The 22,859-nt window shown below is 37.9% G+C and overlaps 2 protein-coding genes across 2 annotated transcripts; both read left to right on the top strand.

Moving 5' to 3' along the window:
• The first annotated feature begins 8,086 nt into the window (after nucleotides 1-8,086).
• On the top strand, nucleotides 8,087-11,249 carry oprk1 (opioid receptor, kappa 1). Its single transcript, XM_053329476.1, has 3 exons — nucleotides 8,087-8,331; nucleotides 9,213-9,565; nucleotides 10,711-11,249. Exons 1-3 carry the CDS (start codon nucleotides 8,087-8,089, stop codon nucleotides 11,247-11,249), a joined length of 1,137 nt encoding a protein of 378 aa, XP_053185451.1.
• A 5,611-nt stretch (nucleotides 11,250-16,860) lies between these two features.
• Nucleotides 16,861-21,637, top strand: chmp5a (charged multivesicular body protein 5a). Its single transcript, XM_053329738.1, has 8 exons — nucleotides 16,861-17,031; nucleotides 17,693-17,797; nucleotides 17,889-17,935; nucleotides 18,636-18,729; nucleotides 18,905-18,976; nucleotides 19,472-19,580; nucleotides 20,432-20,547; nucleotides 21,192-21,637. The coding sequence occupies exons 1-8, from the start codon at nucleotides 16,963-16,965 to the stop codon at nucleotides 21,240-21,242; spliced, it is 663 nt and encodes a 220-aa protein (XP_053185713.1). The 5' UTR covers nucleotides 16,861-16,962; the 3' UTR covers nucleotides 21,243-21,637.
• The last annotated feature ends 1,222 nt before the right edge of the window (nucleotides 21,638-22,859 follow it).

The raw sequence follows: 22,859 nt of genomic DNA, 5'->3' as shown, positions 1-22,859 counted from the left end.
CTTTGCTCTTGTAACCATGGGTCAGAGACTGTCCGTTCCTATGGTAACAATCAAAACAAGACTGTGCCGAAAACCGCACGGTGTGAAGCTCTATTTTTATTTATTTTTTCTTTAGCCTGCATCTCAGGAGAACCACAAATATCAGTGTGTTTATACCTTACTCTCAAGCCTGACAATAATGCTCTTATATGATACATTAAGCTGTGGATACCTGGTGTGTGTTATAGATAGTGGAATTACCCAATTTCCAAAGCTTTTGCAGCTCGACTTCCTGTCGCACATGACAGTGCAGATGCACAGAAACCATTCACCCGCTGTGTGCAGTTTCAGGCCATACCAAACCATCCCTGTAAATAACAATTTCTTCTTGATTGACCTGCTGGTTTAAATCAAATCAGTAAAATCTCTGAAGTGTGTCTGGGTCATTTAAATGTGATTTTGAACATTGCAGGCCCATTGGGTTGGAAACTGTATATATTTAATGCAACTCCTGAGTGAGTGAGTGACTTTAAAGTTGCTCTAATCCCTTTTTTATATGAGCAATGAATCAAATGACAGTGTAAAAGTGACAAGCAGACAAAGAATGATCACCCAAATCTGTCTCTCAGCTCTTAAGAGTGTTTATGGCAGATTTACTGTTTTGCTTCACTCTCAGCAATTTCATCAACTTTGCCTGTTGTTTTCAGCTCAGAAAGCTCAGATCATCTGCTCAGCACCAAACAGCATACAAAAGAAGATATTTCCTATAGGAGCAGTAGGAGTGCTACAAGGAGAAAATATTGAATGCTAATGTCTGATTGATTATAGTTTCATATATGAGCCATTATCAACATCACAAGGCCATAACATGTCAAAAGTCTGTAATATTTAACTAATTTGGGAGTTCTGTTATTAAGTGGGCAAAAGGGAGAGTGTGCTGTTGCTGCTCTGCCAGCCATCCAGGTGCTTTAAAGCAGACAGTAATGGTGCATTTGTAAGTGTCATTATTCAGTAAAAGTTTATAGTTTCACATCAGGTTTATTGCCATGTTGTTTTTGCACATACAAGACATTTCCCTTGGTGTTAAGGTGCAAAACAAAATTTGCAAGGCAAGTACAATACAAATACTACAAGTCAAGAAATCGTAAATAATACAGAAAAGACATTTAAAGTAGAAATATGTTCTGAACTGAAAAAATGAAAAGTGAAATGTGAAAATTGAGAATGTGCAAACAGTAGGGATTACCTGAGTGATGTTATCATAGCAAACAGCTGTTGATTTATGCAAACACATGTATACTATGCTCCTAATGTACCTGTTGTTCCATTATTATAGAATTAAGAGGCATACACACAAAAAACAAGAGGAGGCCCTTAAGATACAAATTATTTTATTCACAAAAAGTCCTTGAAAAACAATGTGAAAGGAAAGTGAACGCCTCAGCCACTAGAGGAGATGTTACTGATTTAAATAATCTATCAAACAGTAATGGACCATCAGGAGAAAGGTGGTAAGAGCTGTTTTGCATACACACACCAACAATTTGGTTGGGCCAAGGAGGTTTACAGAAGCATGTGTATGAATATGTACTCTGTCTGTCTACACTATATGTTCCTTAGTGCACTGATGTCACACACTGCTGCAGCTTTTTCACATATTCTCAACAATGCAAGGTATACCTACTAAAGTAGTTTCGATCCAAATTATTGTCCACAGAGCCTGATGTGCCAGAGCAGCTGTGTCCTGTGAAGAGACAATACAGCGCATGCCGATCACATTTTCACAAATCAAGTCATTTTCATTCAGAGAAAACCAGGAGGACCAGAAGTGACCACACGATCTGGACGTCTGTATATGAAGGTGACAACCTCTGTGAGGCAGAACAGCATCTGCATACAAAACTGCTGATACACATGAGACCTAAAACCATGTAGGATGTCATTCTTTCATTCACCCTGTATGGAAACATTGATGGTTTAGTAGATCAGGCAAGAATTCCACAAAAAATGCTGTCAGACACACAAAACTAAACAATACAGGATATCTGTTCACTGTGATGGGCTCATTAGTCTACATCATACTGCATACTAAGTTTTAGATACCTCACCTGGGGAATGTTGCTATTTCTTTTAATTATTTCTAGAGCCTTGAGAGGCCACAGATTTCTTTCAAAATTGTACTTGTTTACTGAAGCCAGTAGATTGCTACAACATACTATGAAGGAATTGAACTCTGAGTGCTGATTTAAGAGTGCTCACATGACAAACTGCAGCTACGGATTAGTTTAAAGCAAACAGGAAGAAACAGGCTACTAAATGGTGCAGTCAAGATGATTTGCAAACAATCTATGTCTCAATATTTGGCAATTTTCTTTTAAAGAGCAATATAACACCAGCTGAAAATCTTTTCAACCTCTGCTGAGCACAGATAGCAAACAGTCACCTTTTTTGGACACCTGATTGAGTCCAATATTCACCCTTCTCCACCGACTCCGAAAGGTTACATCTCACTCTTTAGCTGTTAAATGCTCCTGTTCAAGTTCACCAGCTATAAAACAAACATGATGACAGCACTGAGGGTGAGCCAAAATAGTAAAGTGTCAGCCCCAAAATGAAAACAATGAGCTGAAAAAAGCTGGGTGATAAATATCTGTAGGTTTGTCACTGCAAGTAACTCCTTTCACATTTCACAATGCTTTTTTCCCCTTTTGTCAGTGTAAAGATATTGATTAGTGCAGCTTTAAGTTTTCAGTGGAACTCTACCTGAATAAACTGTCCATTGTTTTTGATGCATTGTGGGTAATGTACTGTAGGCACCAGATTTTGACAAGAAGAATGCATGTAAGAAAAAAAGACAACATTTCTGCTGCATTGATTTTTATCCATGATTCCAAGTGCATTGTTAAATTGGTGACTCATAATAATTAAACTATCTTAAATAGATAACATTCAAGAAACTTTATTGTCTTTAACATAGCCCTGTCTGGCTCAGATAAAATGTTTGGGTCATCCAGTTATTTTACTGTCCTGATTGGTAATTTGGGACAGTTTGATTTTGTGTTTAGTAAAGTTGTTGAAGTTATTGATAAAATATTGACAGTAAGTATTGACTCAGCAAATGAAAACCAATGTGAGAATGTCTTTGAATGTCTTTGTCAAAGGTGGAGGCATTGTTGGATAACACTGAGCAAGCATGTTAAGAGAAAGAGAGGAAGGTGTCCAATTCTGTCCCCATTTATATAGCCTGAAAGGGTGTTTGGTACATCCAGTTCTCTACAACACAGCATTTTGCTATGTCATTATAAATACATTGTCACAAAGTTTAAATCCAGGCTTTTTTGAGTCTATGTAAAGTTAATGTGTTGAGGATCCTCAACACATTGTCCATTACCACGTCAAACAAAAGCCATTTCACCCCTCTTTTCTTCTTTTCCTCCCTCTCAGATAATTTCAAACAAAGCCCTGTGATGAATATAAATCTAGGGGTAATGAGACATGATTATGAGCTCTGTCGTGATTACAAATGGATCTTGATGGGTGTAATCTGTACCTATAGAACTGCTGTTCAAATCAGCATTCTTTCATCTCACAAATATTGCCAAGCTTCGACCATTCCCAACTCAGCAAGATGCTGAAAAATGAATTCATGCTTTTATCTTAAGTAGGTTGGACTACTGTAACGCACTTTTTACGGGTCTTCAACTGCTGGACTGCTAACAAAAAAACAAAAAAAGAGAGAACGTATCATTTCACTGTTGGCTGGACTACACTGGCTCCCTATGTCTCCCAGAATCGAAGTCTTTCGACTTGTTTATAAAGCTTTTAGTGGGTTAGGGCGACCTACATCACAGACTCCCTGTTGCTTTGTGTTTTTCCTGAGCCCTTAGATGCAGGCTTGCTAGATACCCAGAACACTACCCTATTACGCTCCAAAATGATGAAACACCTTAACTAAAGGCATTAGAGAGGAAGGCTGATCCCAATTAGAGCAATTAAAGATTCAATAGGAATTTGTAATTGCGTCCTCAACTAGATCAGTTTCCTGTTTCAATGAGATTCAATTTGTTAGCCTAAATAAAGGTTAAATAAACAAAACTTAAAACTCCTTTTAAACAACACCTTAAGACTATCTTTGGCCTTTCTATAGCACCATATCACACCATTTTATTCTATTTTATCAATTGATTGATTGTTTTTGTGCTTTACTAATTTTATCCGTGTTTCCTTTTTAAGTTATTCTTGTATTCTTTTTTAATACAAAGGACTGTTTTTCTTCTTTGCTTCCTTTTTAATTCACGTATGTTTGACTTTGAGCAAATTAAAGTTCATGATATTGTTTTATCGAACTCAATGAATTTCTCCATGTCTCTCAATAGAGAGAGATTCAAGTCTTAAAGTGTTGAGAACAGAGAGGAACAGTAGGCTATAGGCCTGAAAAGTATCTCTTTTATATTTGAGACTGTTCATGATATGGACAAAAACATGAAGATGAGATCTGCATGTCCATGGTGGTCAATGTCCGTTTTACAAGCACATATTGTATGGAGTGATGAAACTCCCACTGTGAGAAGGTTACAGCGCTCAGCTCATATTAAAGGGAAATCATTTCTGATAGTCAGATAAGTATTCAGTGCAATTATTAGTGATAAATAGTAACAACTTGTTGCATTCAAACACAAACACATACCTCGGCCTCCTTATTGGCAGAAATATTGTATCTGGAGAAAGGCAAACAACTGGTGTGTTTTTAGTGTTAAGTTTCGCTTTTAGCATCCCAGCCATAAATACATGTTGTTATATCATAAAATATGTCATTACAGTTTCATTACAACTGTGCAAACTCCATTTGCTGATGAAGATCATATGAAAAGATCAAAAGCCCAACAGCAACACTTTAACAATTTGTAATATTTCTAAATATTTGGTGTGGATGCCATCTGACAGAAAGGATGATGTCATTTTAAAGCCACACCAGTCAATATAGCTGTATGAACAATGGGTCAAATGTGTGCAAACCGGTCTCCTAGGAATTACTTTCATTCACTACTGAATTGGAAGAGTAAATATATTTAGCTAGAATCTTATGCTGCTTACATTTTCTCTCTCAACATAATGTTAAAATGTTGATATTTAACATATAAGTGAAATGTTCAGAGTTGGTTTGCTAGTAGAAACTACAGCATCATTCACATTGTTATGGTTATGTTTAGGCACTGGAAACTCTTGATTAAAATTAGACAAATCAGATCATCGTCTTGGTTACAATACAGAAACTTGAAGCACACAATGTTTATCAACATTTAATGAGATATAGTGAAAAGGAGAAACGCACACAGCAGATCAATAGTCATCTACTTATTGTGGGCAAGGATTGGGGTAAGGTTTGTTCCTAGAATAAATAAAAAATACTATTGATCTGAGTACTGGTATTCTGATTGTTAATATTTAGACCAGACAATCTTTCACTAACCTTTACCAAACCTAAATGTACCACATGCAGGACTCATAATGTAAACCTGGGTGTCTGTCTGGTGTCAGAGTCCTGCATCTTGAACATCCACCCCAATCTCCTCCTTCTGATTTCAGAGCGATATATGAATGTAGTGCTTTATTTACCTGTGAACATAATCCAGGCGGCAAACATAATTAGGGAAATCACTTAGTAGCATATAAATGTAATTTCTAGGAGACAGTGTTGCTATGTGACATCTTACATAGCGTGATCACTGCAGAGTTATAATCAAAACGTTTAAATATGAATCTGTCAAGCCAAGTTTCCTGCTTTAAACACCATGAAATGTAAGGTTAACATCTTGTGATCTTGAGTGCAATGACCTGTGAGCTAAAAACAGGTGTGAATTGTGCACATTTGTAGTCTGTGGGTAATGTTTTTTCCTTGTGTAACAGGTCTGGCTGGGTGTGAGAGGGGTGGCAGATGTTTTGAAGTGTGATCAATAATACAATAGTGAGATTAAATGAGTATGGCTCCGGGGATGGAGAAGAGTTTCTGTTTGTGAAATCTGCTTGTTGCTTCTGTGGGAAAGAAAGAGGATCATTTAAGCTGCTCAGAAATTGAGATGAGCAGGAAACCAACAGGTCATTTAAATGGTCAATTTTGAAATCAAAAAAGGATAAATGAGACACACCTAAATGAGATTCTGGGTTTTTCCAGCAGTAATCAGAAGCACCCTTGAAAAACATTGGCTTTTGGGATTCATCATGTGGGAAATCTCCAGCAAAAAAGCAAGCGCATTTTTCATAACACTTTTCTTTTTCTCCAAAGATGAAATAAGCAAACGCTAATATAGCACCTAAGGGCATCTGGCAAAGGGCAGAAAAATGCAAAAAAGGGATTTATCCTTAACCTCCTCTACTGGAGGTTACATAACAGACATTTCCTCTTCTCCTCAGGAACTCATATAAAACAACAGGTTTCAAGTGCCAGAGGATGAGCAGCAGATCGTATCTGTGCGCAAACAGACCTTTGGCACCATGTTAATAAGATTAAGGATATATGTTGTCTTTTTGCTCAACCAGTGCTCTCCTATGAAGAGATATTTTACTACTGACAGCTCAAGGTTCAAACAGGGCATCAGTTAAACTGTTTCAAATATTTGTACTGACAAATATGACCATCGCACCAACTCAAGCCTGTACAGCTCCTTAATAGAAATACACCTACAAAAAGGCTTTGTCACTCAAGCAACACCTGGCCATGATGGGTCTCTAAGCAACGAGTGTTACTGCATGAAAGGGAGGAGAAGAAACAGCACCCATTTAATTGTGTGCAGGTTGGAATCTGCCTCTTTTGGAGGGAGAAAAAAAGACGCTAGTTAGATAGGATTTCTGTCAACTGGGATGTTTTCTTTATTTAATTTAAAAGGTAGATTTTTTTTGTTATTGTTTTTTTTCCATGTTATGCTCTCGGTGGCTGCTTCATTTTATGTTATTGTGGGACTGATAAGTGCATTCATGTTTTATGGCACTTGGAAAATACTGGATTGGTAAAACAGACAAAGTTACACATGAAAATGGATGAAAATTAAACTTTTTTTTCTTTCTCTTGCAGCAAAAACGGTTGAGCACCAAAATAGATTCAAATCATGTTGGTGTGGCAATGAGCAATTTTTTCTTTTAAGATCTACAGAAGACTCCTCTATATTAGTGCTCATTTGTGTCCATGTTATTTTACACATCGCACATCTTTTGAGGCTGCTGGAGCGTAGGGATGCAATTATCTGGGGGTTAAGTGTCCTTCTTACTTCATGCCTCTTCAACATCTGATAGGACTCTGCATGTTTGCATTGCAGTGGTAGTTCCCACAGGAGTTGCTAGGGAACATCTTATGGCAGCAGTGATAGGAATTCAAACATTTCCATTGAGATCTGATATTGTAGCATGCTTATTCTTAGTTTCCAACTAACTTATAAATAAAAAAGTTATCAAATGTTAGTGTGGCTGAATTGGCAATAAGATGTCTTAATGGTGGCAGCTTTGCAAGTTTGAGAGGTCATTCGTGATGCATTTTTTTTTTAAAAACAACCCAAATATCACCAAATAAATTAAAATAAATCTTTAAACATAGAGTGTGGCTATATTTTTAGCTGATACATATGGTTAAAGGCTTTCTCTTCTGGCTGGATACGGTCATATGTGTTGGCTCAGCCTCTGATGTCACTGAATGAGCAGTGCGGGCTTCCAGTGCGCACCTTCGGGGACGCAGCGGTGGCACAGGCAGTGCTTTTTCTGCTCCTGCACAATTACCCAGAAACCTTGTGTTTTTGCCATATTTCTGGCATTAGGAACTGAGCGTCCTATAAACTACTCCCCATCAGTCTTATTTTATTCGGACGAACTTTTTGGAAGCAGAAAAAAACAAACAGGTACGCTGTTTTCACACTTGGGTAATGATGGTGTTGTCCTTGAGAGCGGGCTGTTGCACTCTTATTCACTGGAGCCACAACCTGTGCTAAAAGAGAAATTGTTGTCCTTCTTATTCTTTTTCTTTTTCAGTGTGTGTGCAGCAGCAGCTGTCGGAAATCCAGCCGTTTTGGCCGGTATCTGTTTCAGTTGAGCGGTCACTTTACGCCCAGCAGCTTTCAGTACAATGGAGAGCGGCGTGGTGCACATCTTCAAAGATGACAGATGTCCCTCGGGTCAGTCGGAGGAGTGCACCCCAAACTTCACCTGGCAAACCGGCTTATCGGACATTTTTAACTACACACCCAACGGCACCTGGGATGCTGAGCCCGAGCCCATGTCGCCAATCATCCCCATCATAGTTGCGGTGTACTCCGTGGTGTTTGTGGTGGGCTTGGTGGGCAATTGTTTGGTGATGTATGTTATCATTAGGTGAGTTTTCAGCTTTGAAATATGAAAGCTATGCATGTTATGTCTAAAGCAATGACAGTCATCTGCTTCTTGTCATAAAGTAGGGAATATATCGTGCGCACTTGCATGCCCATATGGCTCACACTGCAAAAGCGGATGCGGTGCGTATACATGTTTGAATAACGTAAGATAATACGTGAAATTACAGGACGCAAGTGTTTGTTCAGCTGCTGTCATGACTGTGTTGAGTTCAGGGTCACTTGCACCCAGCTGCCTGCAGGGCCGTAAAAGGAAATCATCATTGATAAAGTAAAAAAGCCAAAGGTTATAAATGTATTTACTTTTATATTTCTTGTATTTATGTCCTCCACTATTTGGTGTTTTCGCACGTTTCCCAGGGCTCGTGCTTAAAGGTGTAGCCTATTTGGACGTTTTGTTTTTGTTTGTTTTTTTAATTGTAAAACTGACTCACGAATCCATCCTCCTTGAGCTATTTTCCCTCACAAATGTCGACCCTTGCATTGATTGCAATTTCAATATTTTCTCTTTAAGTTACTCCATTTTATGTAACGTGTCATGTTTAAAATCAAACAAAGTGTTGGATGTCGAATCAACTTTGATAGATTGTATTTTCCAATCTGGAATAAAGCAAAAGTTAATGGAGAAAAAGTGTTAGATATTTTCTCTCCTTTTTGTTCCCTTTTGTGTATGTACTTTGACTGCTTAGTTAATTTGTATATGGAGGAGAAGAGTTAAGCACCATAATGAATCCTTATCTGAAAAACAGTTTTTATTGATCTTGTTCCTCTTCTGATTTAAACAACAAATAATGTACACAAAGCACAATCAATATAGTCAACGTGTTCATGTTTCCCTCCATTTTCTTTCTTTTCCTACTACAGATACACTAAAATGAAAACAGCCACCAACATCTACATCTTCAACCTGGCTGTGGCTGATGCTCTGGTCACCACCACCATGCCCTTCCAAAGCACAGACTACCTGCTCAACTCCTGGCCATTTGGTGAGGTGGCCTGCAAAGTCTTCATCTCCATCGATTACTACAACATGTTCACCAGCATCTTCACCTTGACCATGATGAGCGTTGATCGCTACGTGGCCGTGTGTCACCCCGTCAAAGCCCTGGATTTCCGCACGCCCGTCAAGGCCAAGATTATTAATGTGATCATCTGGGTGCTATCGTCTGCTGCAGGGATACCTGCTATGATACTGGGTAGCACCAACACCCATAACGGTATCTTGAACTTTCAAACATTCACTTTTTGTGATCAACTTTTTATTTTTATTTATTTATACTGAGGGTGGTGGGGGATCTTGTGCAGTTGGGGACACACACTGTATCTTCAAAATCCTAAAATGGTGATTTTTAGGGGTAAGGGTTAAGTTTAGGGTTAGGGGTAAAGTGTGCATTAAGATTAGGTTATGGTTAGGGTTAGGCTGTCTACAATGAATGGAAGTCAATGCAAGGACAACAAGGATAGCCGTGCAAACGTGTGAGTGTGTGTGTGTGTGTGTGTGTGTGTGTGCGTGTGTGTGTGTGTGTGTGTGTGTGTGTGTGTGTGTGTGTGTGTGTGTGTGTGTGTGTAGCACGGCATGATGCCACTTTTGTGGTTTCACAGGATTTTACAACTACTTCTTCAGTTTATTTCATCAAAGAAGTGCCATCAGCTGCACAGCTCTTATAGTGTGCAGCTGATATATTTCAAAATTAATACCCACTGTATTCTAGCATCCTTGGCTTGAAATAGCAATCAATTGGTTGCAGGAAAAGCATCCTTCAAGTTAAATGAGGAGGATGTTCTGTAGGTTTGAAGAGAGCCTATATTACAGCTACTTGACTTGATGAACCTATGACAGATATAATGGATCTTCCTCGATTGAGAATAGAGCTTGAATTTTTTTCTTTTCTTTTGGAGACCATCTAATCGAATGACCACATGGACATTGAGCCTCCTTTCAATGAAGCAACGTGCACTTTAGACCAATCTCGTTGTGGTGTCAATCATACTACATTTCCAGATATGACATCATGCCTTTTAGCAGTGTGGCTCTAGGGATGGCAACGTCCACCTGTCAGTCAGTCCAACACTTGGAGTGAAATATATCAACAGCATGATATCCTACAGTAGATATTTTGTATCTTGTATTTTGCTCTAGCATAACCTCGGGGTTGAACTTTTTGAGTTTTTAGAGACATTTCTAGAAAACCATTTAGTTGATTGCCATTCTCAGGATGAATTGTAATAACTTTGGTGTTCCCCTGACTTTTCATCTACCATCATCATCAAGTCTAAAGTTTTATTTGTCTCCAAATCTGATTTATGACCAAATAATCCTGAATTAAATACAACGTGTCTTTGTATTTGTCTTATTCTACAGGGACTACAGAATGTGCCCTACAGTTCCCTGAACCCTACTCCTACTGGGACACCCTGATGAAGATCTGTGTCTTCATCTTTGCCTTTGTGGCACCCGTTATCATCATCACTGTCTGCTACACACTGATGGTCATGCGGCTGAAGAGTGTACGTCTGCTGTCAGGCTCACGCGAGAAAGACCGCAACCTGCGTCGGATCACGCGCCTGGTTTTGGTGGTGGTTGCAGTCTTCGTGGTGTGCTGGACGCCGATCCACATCTTCATCCTGGTCAAGGCTTTGTCTGCCAACGTGCCCGAGACCACTCCCGTCACGGCTGCCTACTTCTTCTGTGTGGCACTGGGCTACACCAATAGTAGCCTCAACCCTATCCTATACGCCTTCCTGGATGAGAACTTCAAGAGATGCTTCAGGGACTTTTGCTGTCCCGGCAGCCAGAGACATAGGGACTGTCAGGGTGTGAGCCGGGTGAGGAGCACTCTGCGGGACCACTCATGTCCCACAGAAGGCAGGGGAGATATGAGGCAGGCTAGGCCCGTATGACTAGCTATGGACATGTCCTCTACCCCCTACCAGGGCTGGGAGGACTCTAATGACATGTGCTTGACTCAAATCACTACTGCCATCTGAGGGAGGCACGTGAGAGAAGTAGTTGTTATTTCTTCAAAAGTTCAAAACTTAGTAGTCACTAAAAGAATAGGTCTGTTGAAACCGGGGTAACATGCAGAAAGGTCCGTCGGCCGGGACTGGAACTCGAGTAATTTATCCTTTAAGATGAAATTTATATTAGAAGCTTATGAGACAGTGATGGTTGCTCCTGGGTCCACACCACAGTGAGACATTTGATCACTGTATAGTATTTCCTAATGTATAACATCCTTTTTAAAGGAATTTATGCTTAATACATTAAAAAGCTTAAGACTAACAATTAACATGTACTTTTCATGTTATATTTCACATTATTCATATTAACAAATGGCATTCTCTTCATATATTCATAAAAGATGTCAAAACAGACAAACCAAAAGTATTTTATCGTGTAGCTACAGTGTATTCATGTGTAAATTGACCTATAGGATTTCTCATTAAAGTTATTAATGTAGTTATCATGTGCACAAAAAGATCAAGTGGTATTTTGAAAGAATGAAAGCAAATGTCCCTGATTATTTTGGGACCAAATTGCAATTTGTATTACACTAATTGTGTATTATGTGAATTATAGTTTGGTTTTTTTGGCCATATTGTGGTTATGTGAATATATTTAAAGATCATCTCACTTTTGCAGTAAAACTATGTAAATAGAAAAATGTGATAATGTCTCAGGGACCGTCCTCTGTAACTCACCATGAGAAGAAACTGAATCAAAGTGTTTTCTCCTTGACAAGATGGTTGACTTTGACGAGGCTTCAGTGTCAAAACGTCAGTGGCTACTATTCTTTAAAACTGGACTTTGTGCTTTAAGAAACTATTATTATATCTGACAGTGTATTACAGCTTTGAACATTTTCAGCAGTGATGTTGTGTCTCATCCAGGAGATATTGAATATTGTACGTAATGTTTTCTGGCATGTTCTCACCTTGTCTGAAGCACTAGCGCATGACAACTGGGCAGAGGGCTCCAAGGTTTTATCTTTATTGTTTTGTTTTGTTGTTATTTATCAACAGGCTTTCGTGAGTTTTCATAAACACAAGTAGCAAATACTTCACGTATGTGATCGTTCAGTTTGGGTGAAAACGTGGAAATTAGGTTTTGTCAGGCAGTGCAGATTTTTTTGTGTAGATAGATAAATGACAGCCTGCATGTGATGTTGAGTCCATAGTTTAAATAGCAAGGTGTGGCCTTTTTGATTGAATTACTTCATTATAATGAGTAACAATTATTGAATGTATACAGGTAAGGAATATATATGTGATCGTATATATTAAATGTATTTCATTTCACATGGTCCAGTGTATATAACTTCTTTGTTTCATATTTCTGTCTGTTTCCTGGATTATTGTAGCTTTTATAGGAGTCACTAGATCAACAGGAGTTTTTTTATTAATGTAAAGCTGAAATTGAATATATTATCTGTCTAAATCTGATGATGATACAATAGTTATAGCAGAAACTGTGTTTTTGTGCCTTGTTTTGTGTGCCTTATCTTCAGCTTGCTCAGCTTGCTCAGCAATTAGCCACATCCATTTCTGTGATACATTTATATTAGTATATTCTGGTATGAGCCTACTGCTTTAAGTTATTCTAGCATTATTGAAAATTGAAGTCTTACAATGGACATCCAACTGTTGGCTATAGTATGTATCTCTTAATTATTCTTCCAACACTGTTACTTATTCAGTAGATAAGATTGCATTAAATTCTACCTGTGTTCATACACAAGTCATGAGCCGAATTCAGCCCAGGTCTGAGCACTATAAATGTATAATGTGCTGTATCTGTTGGATATTTTGCCGTATCTTTAAGCTTTGAATGTCAAAACATGCTTCATACATGCGCAACTAAGCCTCAATAAAGCGATAAAATGTGAGCTTGCTTCATTCAGGGTGGGAGAGGGTAATTTTCATCCTTAATGATGTCCTTGTGGGTTTAAGGAAGAAAAACATCGACGAGCATCACAAAACAGCCATGAGATTATAACTCCCTTGTCTTGTATCAATGCTATTCAACTCGGATACAAAATTTGTGTTTCCATGGTGAGCGCGCTGACTGAAAAGCAGAGGTCCAAGGCTCATTGTACTAATTGTAATCGTTTTTGTGGTGGTGGCCTTGCACAGGAATTTTCACAGATGATAAATTCAGCCACTGTATGAGGAGCTTGAGGATATGTTGTTGCTGCTGTCGTCTCTAGATTTGGATTTACTGTTATCATGACCCTGGTAGAACATTTTGAATGGGGTGACAATGGGTTGCAATAGAAGGCCAAATGCGACCTTGTCATATCTTTTGTTGTCAAGTTCCACAAGTAGCTTAATATCTGATGGCATTACTGTAATCTAGGCTGAAACTGATGAATGCAGCAGAAACACAGACAGTATTTCTTCTGCAGACCTTATAACTGTACTCTTTTGATTCCTTTGATACACTTAACAACTGTATGGGTACCCCTTTGTTCAAGTGCCCAGAAAACACTCCAGAAAAGACTGTCTTTACAGCAGTTCTTGTTTGTTCAAATGTCTTAAACAATCTATATTTACATTTACCTGACAAGGCCTGAAATAACATGACACCAACAAAACATTTTAGAGGTCAGAGATGGCTTTTAGGTCAACGAAGTTAATGACTTTAACACAGACTTTATAGTTCGCATCCCATTTTCCTTTAACACTCAACAAAGTTTGGACCCGAGGATTAACTACCAACTGGTCAATGCCAGCAAATATGAATTTGTAACTTCTTCTAAGGCCTTTATTGTGTTAACAAAGTAATTACTACTTACCAATTAATACAATAGTGTGAAAAAGTCCAGCCCTTAACCACGCCCTACCTTTCCCTAACTAAGTACGTTTTTGTGCCCAAACCTATGTGGGTCATTTTCTCATAATGTGTTCTGTATTTTAGTTTGGAGCACTTGTTGAGTAGGAATTGCTATAAGGCAGCAGAAGCTTGTGATTGTGATCTCTTACAATCTTTCCAACAGTGATCATTTGTGTACGTGAATGCACAATTAGTCATAAATTTCCTCTATGAGTAGTTGAACCCTCGTCTCAGTGCTGCAGTGGTGGGCAATTACTCTACTTTTAATTTTAATTTTACTGCACAAGAACACTTATTTTTCTCACAAGTGGACATTTGTCAAAGGCTTATGGAGGATGCAGCACTCTTGACAGGAGCTGATGGACTTAATGGTGCACATTGAACAGACATTCTCAGAGATTTGAGAGGCAAATTAAATCAATTTATCCTTGTGTGCTTTGATGAAGATGTCAGCCATAATTACCAAGATTACTGCATTCTCTTTCTCCCTCTGTCTCTCAAGGTGCAAACCATTCCATATGGCCAGGTTCAGTAATAGGCTCTTGTGTTTAATAAGGCTTAAATAGCTGCCATCAAAGGAGAAGTAGTCAGTAGTTGATGGATAAAGCTTACATGACATCACTGAGGGGAAAAAGAGAATGTGCTATTAAAATTATGTCTATAAGCTAAATGTACTTTATTTGTCACAATTATTGTACAGTTGTACAGTCAAATTAAATCTCTGCATTTAACCCATTCTAAGTATTAACAGCAGTGGGCAGCCACCATGCAGCACCCAGTGACCAACTTGGCAAATCGCACACAAGACCGTCTTGCTGTGAGGTAACGGTACTAACCACTGAATAACCATGCTGCCAAGACTTATATTCTGATCATTAAGATTAACTGGCTTTATTGATCTGTTGAATTACATTATAAAGAATATGTTTGGGGTTGCCAGGTAAACACCAGTCAAAAAATCAATTTGACTGGTGTTTACCCTTTCTATTGGGTAATAATTCAGTTGCAAATGTTGGTAATCAATTAATAAATGCTCATGGGATTTTCACTTTTTGATAGGCCATCATGTACAGTTATAAATATGAATAATAATGGCAGCAGCTAGCTTCTGCGGCCAGAGATTACATAGTTACTAGAACAGCCTACCAGAATAACACCAAAACAAGAATAAGCTGAAAGAATCCCATAACCTCTTCACCAGCTTGTCAGACTATAAAGATGTAAAAAAGCGCACAAAACATCCTGTTATTGAGAAAGAATCAACAAACAAACCGTGACGCAGCTCTAAAAGAGCTTGATTGGGGTAATGTCCTCTCAAGCGGGGACCTAGCAAGTGGCTGTGATTCAATTAATAAAGTGATGGCTGAAAGGAAGGGGAACACTCTGCCCTGACTGAATGTTGATTGTATACTATACAGGAAATTGGCGAAAGACAGAGACCAGTTACTTAAAAAATCTTTGAAGTCTGGTTTGATTACAGCCTGACAAAAAATTCAACTCAATGAGAAACAAAATACAGACTATACGAAAGGTTGTGGTAAATTTCTTTATGGACACTTTTAAAGATGCAAGATAATTTTTAAATATGGAAATATGAAAAAATATCAACAGATAAATTGGTTGAATTAGAACTCAAAATGAATAATGTACTAGTGAAAAATATGACCACCATAGCTACCAATCTCAATACTTTTTTCTTAAATTCTGTCCATGAAATAACCGAGCTAATGCAAACTGTAAAGAGAGAGATCTGCAGTGTGCCAACTTAAATAGCTTCTTCCCAATTGCCATAAACCTTCTGAACTCTGACAATAAGCTATGCCGGTAATGTGCAATACACTCTTTACCATATGTGTAATAATAATGCTGCTGAACACTTGTGCAATAACAATCTGTGCTACTGAGCCTGGCGTCATTGCTATATTTTGAATTTTTGTTGACAAATCCACAATAAAAAATAAATAAATAAATAAATAAATAAAAAATAAAAAATAAAAAATAAAAAATAAAATAAAGAAAATAGATACAGTTAAAATAAACAAGTTTACAGTATCTATTTGTTTTATTTGTATTAGTTTTTAAATGCACCACTGGGGTTGTCACATAAGTAGTTTCATTGTGTTATACAATGACAATAAAGTGCTTGCTTGATAAAATTACCACATTATTGATTAATTTTACATGTATTACTACGCTAGAAATTCATGCCAAGCATACATTTTTGGGCCATTTAAAAAAAATAAAAATAAAAAATCGTACCCTCAGACCCTCCTAATAAGGTCCCCCATATCCACAAATCTCTAGTGACACCACTGCCATGATCATTTTCCAATCTGTTTCCAAAGTGGGCCAACTTGTGTGCCAACACCCAGCCATTACCACTCTAAAAATGCATGCCAAACACACATTTTTGGGCCATTACAATAAAAAAAATTGTGTCCCCCAGGCCCCTTTAGTAAAGCCCCATGTATCCATCAATTTCCAATAACGCCCCTGCCATCATCTCTGCAGTCAAAGTGCAACAAAGACTGCTGGATGCAGTGTTAAAAGGGACAATAGGTTTATCTCTGAAGCTGCAGTCCCGATGTCAGCCACCTGGAGGCGGACACGAGTTCAAACCCTCATTGGCCACAATCCTTTACATCAACCAATGGGAGTCGTCTGCGTCTACCCCGTTGCTTCCGGGTGTCTTCAATGTAGAGATCCATTTACATTTGATGGGTTTTTTGTGTTTTTGTAAAGGAGGATAAAGGCTACGAAGCCCATAAATCGTTGAAAAAAATGAACAGAATATTCGGACGCGGGAAACCAAAAGCGCCTCCTCCAAACCTGTCGGACTGCATCGGCAATGTGAGTTGTTGTTTGTGTTTAGGTGTGACCTAACGGGACCATTAGTCAGCTAGCATGGCCACAAAAGACAAGACAAGCCTATAAACCCCTAACCCAGCTAGTTAATTACCAGCTGTTAATGCAGTACAACACATATCGAGTCTGTTTTTTTCTCTATTCCTGGTTTGGACATTTAAATAGTGATATAATAATTACTTACAGCCTTTGATTCATCGACCTGCTTCTCACTCACACACATATACACACACCCAGGGCTTCTGAGCTGTGTGTTTGATCTTGTCAGGATGCTGTAATTCTTCATCACTGATGTTTTCCTGACTCAGGTTTCAGGTGTCATTCAATGATGCATTCAGAAATGTGTTTAAGCTTCCAGGATGGACGAGTGCAAGTTATATGTTTGTTTCTAACAGTGTTCTCTACTTTCATTCTGTGTTGAGGATTTTAAATATACAGATTCATGGTTTGGTTAAATGAATCAGTCATAATGACATTAGCCCAGTCTATGCAAAATGACACAAAAGCACTGGAGCACACATCTGTATCTGTGCTGTCTTGTCCTTGTATTGTCTCATGTTTTATTTTATTTTATTTTATTGATACATACCTGCAGATGTGTCTGGAAATAAAGTTTCTCCTTCTTCTCTTTCTTCTTCTTCTTTAGGTGGATGCCAGGGCAGAGTCAATAGACAAGAAGGTCAGCAGACTAGATGCTGAACTTTTGAAGTATAAGGATCAGATGAAAAAGATGAGAGATGGGCCCTCTAAGGTAGGACACACAGCATGTCAACGCACATGGTTGTAAGATAATTTTGTATAACGTACAAATGTGACCCATGTTTATTGCTTTTTAAATTCAGAATATGGTGAAACAGAAGGCGCTGAGAGTCCTGAAGCAGAAGAGGATGTGAGTCTGTCACCTTTGATTTGATTTTAGCACAAATAGAACAACATGGTTAATATCAGCTATCTGCAGTCTTTAACAGCACTAACACACTTTACCATTCAATAGGATAAAATATTCCTTTATTAGTCCCACAGTAACCATAACCCACAAGAAGGAGTAAAAAAATAGTAATATCATGGACAAGAATCATATTGGTGGTGAATGATATAGTTATATATTGTTATTGCATAGATTTTAAAGTGGAAAAATAAATATAAATATATACATATTGCATGGTTGAAATGAGTACTAATGTACCAGAAACACTGGTCGTGTACATTAGAAAGTGCAGTTGTGAAATTGTCCATGTCAGGATTGTTTGAGTTTTATTGGGAGCAGTGCTGGTTGTACAGTCTGCTGCGGGGAGGAACTAACACAAGCACACAGATTTAAACCAGTGTAAAACATGGACATGCAAAATAAAACCAACTGTAATCATAAGCATATACAACAAAAGTGTTATCCTTAAATTTGAATCATGACAGAATAAAACACTGAAATATCTTGGTCACAATTAGCAGCTAATAGGACACTCAAACACTGACCACTTATTGGCCTCAAGTGTTCAGTTTCAGTCAAGCTCTAATTTGAATTACATTTTTTTAAACGATTGTGTTCATAATGCAAATGTTTCAAAACCAGCTGTGTTGTTTTTACACAGGTATGAAGGTCAGAGGGAACAGCTGGCTCAGCAGTCTTTCAACATGGAGCAGGCAAACTACACCATCCAGACACTAAAGGACACAAAAACAACAGTAAGGACATCGTGTGGTATCACCATGTGGCATTTTGTAAACCATATTAGAATATATTTTACTGTAGTTATCTTATAATTCTGAATTTGAATTTAGCAGATCTCCAGATTACAGTAGATGTCTTCTTACTTTTGACTTGAAACTAAACTTTTTGTATAATTTACTTTCTTTTCAGGTGGATGCCATGAAGATTGGTGCCAAGGAAATGAAAAGGGCTTACAAGGATGTCAAACTTGACCAGATTGATGTATGTTTTTTATATACAACTATGCTGTGTCTGTTAATGCTTAGCAATGATTCATTTATGAACCCTGAGGGAAAGACAGTGATCAAACTATCCAGAGTACATTAAACCTGTTAAAATAAGACCATTTGAACCTGTCGCATCTCTAACAGACAGGCTCACAAAAACTTAATTTTTAGGGGGGGAAAAATAAAATAATAATTTGTTTACTTAGAGCAAATTTAGGGGTGCATGAGAATCCATAAAATGGTTTAAAATTGCCCCTGTTTCAGACCCTCAAAAAACTGAAAACACAAACACTTTGCAGTAAAAGCACATGCAAAAACAGATTTTGCACGGGCACTGCACTAGTACAGTAAAAGATTGGAAGGCTTTATTAAAACAAACTTAACAGTTACTTACATGCTCATTTAAAGCGTCTCTTGTCGGTTGTAGGTAAAAATCCATGTGTGAAAAATACTAGGCGCTGAAAGTGATCACATGTATTTGAACCTTCAGGATTTACAGGATCAACTGGAGGACATGATGGAAGATGCCAACGAGGTACAAGAGGCCCTGAGCCGCAGCTATGGCACACCAGAGATAGACGAGGATGATCTTGAAGCAGGTTAACCTCATACATTTCTCTTTGCATTCACTTTGTGCACCGATACCTTTATCTGTACAGCAACCTAACATTTAAAACAACAGTATTGAGGGCACATGTAGAGCACTCAGAACCAGGAAAGAGGTCCAAAATGATAAAACCATTATATACATGAGAAAATCATGTATATAATGGTTTTATGTTGATGGAGTTCATTCTCAAGCATTAAACCTCAAATAGTGAATGAACTGGCAAATAGTATATCAGGTCAATAACAAATCCATCCATGTCACATCTGTCTATCTGTAACATCCTGCTTTTTATTGATCTTGACAAAGTTTCTTTGCAGATAATTGATGACTGATTTAACTTAATACCTGGTAATTACAACGCAGACTCTTATGATGAATTACATGATGGATACACAAGGTGTGTCTCCCAAATATGGGCAAGATTAGGCTGTAATTCCTGCTTGTGAAATGGAATGGATGTTTGTTATTTATAACACATTTGGAGGGAGCCCGGCCTTAAACTTAGGACACAACTTGTGTGACCATACCTGAAGTTGAGATGGGCAACTTTTATCTATCAATATATTAAAAAACATTGTGCCCAATACACAGTTACTAATACACTGCAAAGCATTGCTTGTGTTGCTGCTGCTAAAAGTGCTGAGAGAAATATATATTATGAGTCGTGCATACATATATTAAAGTGTAAGAAAGACAAATAATACATTAATAATCAGTCAAATCACAGTCAAAAACTTGCAGTGCAGATCAATCAGTTGTTAGAGAGGCTGGCTAAAGCCTGTTTAGTCTTTTTGTTGTGATAACTTAAAGTTTGACAGTACCGGATGACTGTGGTTTCAGAGCTAGACGCTCTGGGTGATGAGCTGCTGCTGGATGATGACAGCTCCTATCTGGATGAAGCCTCAGCTGCTCCGTCGATTCCTGAGGGGATCCCCAGTGACAGCAAGACAAACAAGGTAACCGTCTTCAGAGCACAGTGGAGCTCTCTGTAGATTCAGCTTCTCAGTTGCAGTGATTTAATGCGTTTCTTTGTCATACATGATTGTAAACTGAACTGTTTGGATTGTTCAGACATTTAAAGACATGACTGGGAAATTAAAACAATCTTCACTATTATCTTATGTTTTTTAGCAATTAATATAACTATTAATTGATCAAATAATCAGCAGGTTAATCAATAATGAAAATAATCGTTAGTTTGCACCCTGACTATGTTATTGCTAATACAAATGAATCAGAAAAAGGATCACACTAGTGGGTTTGCATCACATTTACTAGATGTCACTGCTGGCTTTTCCCCACTATCCAGACATTCATTCATTTCAATATTATATGAAAGTCAACATAAAGACTCATGCTTACATGCGGTGATGAGATGCTCCAACATCTTTTTCACAACGTCCATGGATGTTTATTATTTATCTTCCTAATCTGACTTCTTCTCAACATCAGTATCTGGGAGTCAGTGTTGAGTCTATGTTGTCTCGGCTTAGTCTTAAAAAGTAGAAGCTTCCAGAAAACTTCTCAAATGAATCTGTTCTCTGAAAAGTGTATTTTCATTATTAGTAACATTATTTTTTTCTTCTTCTTTTGCTTTCAGGACGGTGTGCTGGTGGACGAGTTTGGCCTGCCTCAGATTCCCGCCTCATAAACAAGGAATGGATAAAACAACTGCGCTTCAACTGAAAACACTTTTATATGTAGAGTAACATTTATACATGCAAGAACCATTTGACATGAGAACACTACAATTTTCAAGCTGTCCTGGTGTTGGGTTGTGAATTGTTACTACTACCGTGCTAGCATGTGGCCTTGTAACATACTGAACCTTTTCTAAAACATCATCCCCCCCGTCTGTTCTCCGTCTCCCTTCTGTTTTGTCAGTCTCGTTCATCATCAGTATTTCAAAGTGTTAATTTATTTTAATTTATTACTAGTTTTGTGTGTTAGTTTTTAGTCATTACCAATTTATTTGAGTTCTCAAATGCGGCCTGATCACTATGTCTGCAGGTTATTTGAAACATGCAAATAAACTAATGCGTTTGAATTTAATCTTGAATTACAGATGTATTTATTACTAGCACACACTTCTTTTGTCTTTGTGGGTTTTTACTTCTTCTTTCTAGTTGCGTTTTGATTTTTTTGCTCTATGTGGTTTATTAGAGGTAATTTAGAACTATTGGGGCTGAAACTTCTCTTGCAGACTTTTAGCATTTGTGCTGCTGGCAAAGAAAATTAGAATTTCTATCAACCTTTTATACGATTAATGATTTTTCAGAGATGCTAGAGCATGGCAATTTCAGTTTTTAGGTTGATGATCCCTTGAGGATGACTTTGATGATCCTTCTAGCATCACCATGAAGTTGACATTTTGGCTTTCGGGTGAAAAATCTGGGCAACTATTGGATTAAAGATTTGTACAGACATTCGTGTTCCCTTCAGGAAGATTTGTAATTACTCAACTTTTCATCTAGCACCATCCTCAGTTCAAAATTTCAATTTGACCAATGATGTGCTTTATGAACAAGTAGTTGCAAAACATATGATATTCCCCTCAGTCTCAGCTGTACTTTGTTTTGTGCTAAGTAGCAAATGTTCGCACACTAACACGCTAACTAAATCGGGTTTCACACATGCACTGCAAACCTGAAATTTTCTCTTACCCAGAGGAGCTGTATGTGTGAACGGAAATGTCCGAATCAGTCAGCCAGCCCGTAGTACAAAGTCGGTGTAATGTCCTGTTGAGCCTATGGGGAACATGGTAGCTGTTACCTGCTAAGCATCAGCATGCACATATTGTCATTGTGTCTTGTCTACTGTAAACTTAGAACATACTACATACATACTATACTTACATATATACTACAATTTATGTCATACAGTTCATACAACTTCAATGTTTTCTTTTCAATGCTTTATTATTATTGTGCTTAGGAGTCACAAAACAAGTAGAACTCAGAAGTTCAGGATGTTGCTTCTGGATCTGATAACACAGCACCAGGTAAAGTGCCTTTTATATATTTCTCATCTAATCGGAGAAGGCAGTCCTTTGTCCTCTTTCTCAAGGCCTGATACCATAATTTAGGGTTCAGACTCTCCCGCACAAACCTGTTGGATGTTGATTTTTTATCTAATGACAAGAGAAAATAAACTTCATTCATCAAATGATAATTTACAAGATAAACTATATAAAAGGTCAATGTAGAGTAGGATAAAGAAATATGATACAAATTGGGTAACCACCTTCAGACACAAGGCAATGTTTTGC

Source organism: Scomber japonicus, chromosome 12 (genome assembly GCF_027409825.1).
Source record: "Scomber japonicus isolate fScoJap1 chromosome 12, fScoJap1.pri, whole genome shotgun sequence".
NCBI classification, from domain to species: Eukaryota; Metazoa; Chordata; class Actinopteri; order Scombriformes; family Scombridae; genus Scomber; species Scomber japonicus.
The sequence above is the reverse complement of the archived record's forward strand: the minus strand, read 5'-3'. Positions and strand labels throughout refer to the sequence as shown.